Source organism: Euprymna scolopes, chromosome 32, assembly GCF_053919585.1.
Source record: "Euprymna scolopes isolate OS-2025 chromosome 32, ASM5391958v1, whole genome shotgun sequence".
NCBI classification, from domain to species: Eukaryota; Metazoa; Mollusca; class Cephalopoda; order Sepiida; family Sepiolidae; genus Euprymna; species Euprymna scolopes.
Window position 1 is genome coordinate 7507501 of NC_136513.1, and position 5000 is coordinate 7512500.

Genomic DNA, 5000 nt, shown 5'->3' on the forward strand with positions numbered 1-5000 from the left:
CAAGATAGCCAGCAACAAATTAAACTGCAGACCAGCTTAATGCGGGTACTGGTCTCCCGCTTTATGATTTTTTAAATCAGAGATTTGCTTCTCCTAGAAAGGTTGCCTTCACCACGGATTAAGGGAGCCCTCTCTACCCCAATACACATATACACACACAAATATACACGGTGCTAGATGGCCGTTGACCCAGAAAAGGAGTTCATTCGCCCTTTGAAAGGTCTTGTTTTTAATCCTTCAGGGAGACTAGCCGCCCTCCTCACCAAACAAGTCTGGTGGGGAAACCAGTTTAGACGCCGGTGACCCGACCATGAGGCAGGTAGTACTGGGTTACATGGTACCAGTAGCATATGACATGACCTGACACACATATATACACATAGATATATACTACATACACATTTATATATCTACACACATATATATACACACACACATATATATGTATGTATATAGGAAATATATAGATAGATATGTATATATACATTAAAATACAAATGTTTGTATACATACCTGTACACATGCATATATACATGCATATGAATGCATTTATGTATACATATATACACAAATACATTTATACATACATGTATATGTCATATATATGCACACACACACACACACACACACACACACACACGACCTACGTTGCAAAAAGAAATTTTTATTATTATTCTTATTTTTATTCCGCCCAAATCGATCAGAGGGGATTGCAAATTGAATGGTTATAACCATGTGACCTGAAAGTTTCATCTATCTCCCTCTCTCTCTTTCTCTCTCATATATTGAGGGTGTGAGACACTAAGAAAGTAACCTTGTCATGAACGTGCATCAGGAGCAGAGAGGCGTCATTGGATTCATACATGTAGAAAATATTGAACTGATTAACATTCACCGGCGCCTGTTAAACATTTACGAACCTAATTCAGTTGGTGCCAGCATAATTAGAAGATTATTTTTGTCAATTTCGAGATGTGAGTAATTAAGCGCGCTCGAGATGCCCATGGACAGGCTCCAACCCCATTGCTGGCAAAAGTGCATTGCGAGTGAATATGTAATAAAATAAATTGTGAATCAGAAAACCTACTCGTTTTAAAGCTACCACTCCCGTGTCTGTAGCTTTTCAACCTTTCTTTAGTTAAAAAATGGTATGTATTAATTTTTGAAAAAACGAAATTAAAAAATATTTAAATATGTATATATTATCAATCATATAGTTTATATTCATATTATATATATTTACACACATTTATATTATCTATTATACATATATATAATCTATTTTATATATTATATGTACTGTCTATATATGTATATTTTATATATCATATATATTTTATGTGTAATATATATATATATATATATATATATATACTCACATGTTTATGTATATTTATGTCATAAACACATACATATATGTATATAATTTGTGGCATATATATATATATATATATTATATGTATAAGTATACACACACATATGTATATCTTATATGATATACCTATGCATTTGTTTATATCATATATATATATATATTTATATATATATATATATTATATGTATACTATATTTATACACACATATGCAAATCTTATATACCATAATTTTATATATATATATATATATATTTGTTTATATAATATATATATGTATATATATATATATATATATATATACATACATACATATATACCTGGATATTTATATAACTAATATATCATATATATATATATATATATATATATATATAATATGTGTATATCTATAATATAAAGCTGAACGTCTCTGTGTATGAGTCTGGTCACGAATAGGCTCCTATATGGTTGACTATTATAGAAAACTGATCACATATAATGATAGAAGATGTATCGAGACACAGGAATGGGTATGTTTGATCTGGCATAATGGTGATTCATTAAAATTGTGGGTCGGCATACGCGCTTGGTCCACAAAGTATGGAAATAAAACAAAAAAAAACGTTAAAAAAATTTTTTTAAAAACGTTTACAAGTGTATTTGATATAAATGTACATAATAATACTTTTATAAGTATGTTTTAACTTAAATAGGGATGGTATAATAAAATTGTGGGGTATGCGTTCGCGCCTGGCCTCCATACAATGGAAATAGGCACAAACTTTAATAAAGACTTTTCATATCTATCTGCGTAAGTATACTTTGATAATTATGTTTCAGTTTGAAGAAATATGGTATAATAAAATTATGGTGTGTTCGTTCGCGCCTGACCTCCATAGAATGGAAATATATTACAAAGTTTAACAAGTTTTTTTTTAATATAGATCCACAGAATATTGTGATAAGTGTTTCAGTATGAACAGGTATGATATAATAAATAAGGGGGTGTATCTATTTTATTTTTACTTTCATCATATTTTGCTTTGGTTTTGGTACCCCCAAATTCGAAACTATCTCTTATAACCCTTCCTTTTCATAACCGATCATAGTTTCATAAATCAGAGTCCATTTTGTGTAGACTGTTTTTGAACCCAGTCAACGACGGGTACTTTTGCTAGTTATATATATACCTATTTATATATGTATAACTTATATACCATATATATATATATATATATATATAGATATATACACACATATATATATATGTGTGTGTGTATTATAAATATATATACACAGATATATGCATGTGTGTTTGTATATGTGTGTGGAGAAAGCATGTGTGCTGTGGGTATGTTTGAATGTATATCTGGATATATACATCCTCAGTACACCAATAACAGAGCTAATTCTGGTTAACATTAATCTGCTTAAAAACCATCGCTGTCTGTCTACTGTCTGTCTATTTTTCAAAGTGTATCTCCACCGAGACACAAGGTCACAGAGCGGCGCGACGCGGATCAAATGATTGTATTTTTTGTGGACCGTACTTTTTATGGGTTTTAGCTGGAACAAATAGTTGCTAAGTGATCAAAATTTAAAAAAACTGAAACTTGGCAGACGCTAGTCGATGTAAAATGCGCTTGTGCTCATGCGCATATATATATATATATATATATATATATATATATATATATATATATATATATATGAAAGTTTTTCCATTTTTAACCATTTCTCATTCGTCTGACTATAGCTCAAACGGTAACGAATATGGCTGGAGTGCTGAATGTTTTAGTTTTCATTCAATTGATGGCATCCAAGTCATTTTTTTTTTTTTTTTTTTACATTTTGAAAATCATTACTATATTTTGGATATAATATGATAATCAATAGAGAATTGGCTTTATAATAATAAATTCAAAATCTGCATGAATTAAAATAATTTTTAGCGTATTATAAATCCGAGAAACACCAGGCGTCCTGCTAGTATTCATATAAAATATCGTTCAAATCGATGACGTTAAAGAAAATAAATAAAATAGAAATAAACGTCTCAAATTGGGCGGTTTAAAAAATTAAAAGGAAAAATGCGTCTCAATTTGTAGAGAAAGTAAATAAGAAAAAACGGCTCATCATAGAAGTAGAGTGAGCTTTTTTAAAAAAATTTTTTTTGGGGGGGTGCTTGTCTAACTTGCTATTTACTTCATCTCTTCACCAAAATTCTTAAAATGGTTGCGTCCGACAGTTTTTAACTCGCTAAACTTTGTATTGCAGGATATATATTTTTTTCTCATATGTATATATATATATATATATATATATATATAATACTAGAAAAGGCGACCATATGCCGTAATGTTTTTGCTAGTGTATGAATCCTGCCCCAAAAATGGAGAAAGTAATCACTAGGAGCATGCTATCATGATGAACAAATATATACTACATCATCTTTCTAAATGATCAGGAGATAATGTTTGGGAGGATACAACACTAACACTAACATCCCAAAAATAAACAAATAGGTAATCCCTGGGAGGATCATCTCATAACAACAGGTAGTACACTTAGCAACCCCCCACTAAATTGAGTTATTAACGATTGTAGTACTTATGCAAAATCCAAACTGCCAATTTTTTAGAAAGTATTTTATAGTTAAATTCATTTTTAGCATTATCTTTTGTTTATTAAATTGTTAGGTGAAAGTACAGAATTGTTACAAAACTCACTTTCTTTCCATGTTAACAATGGGTCTCTAAATAGTATTGTTATTTGAGCATGGACCGTATTCTGCAAAATACTACCATCGTATATTTATCTGAAATTGGAGGTACCAAATTGGTCAAAGGGAAAATTATTCCCAACTCGTATTGAAGTAAAAATGCACTTTCGTATAATTCATTAAAAAAAAGGTATCGCAAAACAAATAACACCTGTTTGAAATAATATGTAGTAAACTGCATTCAGTATAAGATGATAGTACAGTAATATTGGTAGAAGTAATAGTATAGTTTCGGCTTCAAACAGACACCGAATCCCAATTATATGCGCGCGTGTTAAGTCTGTTACTTTTTTCTCTGTTTCCGTTTTTTGTTTCTTTGTTTTGTTTGTTATTGTTGTTTTCTTACATGATTCTTAAATGAAAATTGGCAAATTCAATGGAACGAAAAAGAAAAAGAAACAGAAGAAGAAGAAGAAGAAGAAGAAGAAGAAAGAGAAGAAAGAGAAGAAAAAGAAGAAAAAGAAGAAAAAGAAAGAGAAGAACACATTACTTACAAATCCACCGCTCCATATTGGGGAAACGCTGTGGGCTAACCACACTTCGGCTTTAATGCTGGATACAACACCGACACAGACACTGACCAGTCCAACGAAGAAGTGAAAGCCGGAGAGAACGGATACTGACGTCTCTACCACCTTCATCATTTTCTGAGCCGTCTTGTCGGGGTCCTGATTCCAGGTCATTCGTAGACTGGGGGTAGATAGACAAATTTAAGTAATGAACCCGAACCAAATGCGATTTGGGATGGAAAGAAACACGCGGGCCGAAGGTGGCGAGGTAGAACGTTGTTGGCCAGCCAGTGGCGAGGGACCAAAAACACAATTATTCGTGTAGTTAAAGCGGTCGCATTGACCAGAATGTCC

At 31.5% G+C, this 5000-nt stretch overlaps 1 protein-coding gene across 1 annotated transcript in view; it reads right to left on the reverse strand.

Moving 5' to 3' along the window:
- Positions 1 to 5000, reverse strand: part of LOC145256200 (transmembrane protein 196-like) — a 168304-nt gene that overhangs the window by 161806 nt on the left and 1498 nt on the right. The window contains exon 1 of the mRNA XM_080114814.1: positions 4632 to 5000. This exon is cut by the window's right edge and continues 1498 nt beyond it. Coding sequence (XP_079970940.1) covers positions 4632 to 4820 — 189 coding nt within the window. The 5' untranslated portion in view covers positions 4821 to 5000. The remainder of the gene's footprint in view (positions 1 to 4631) is intronic.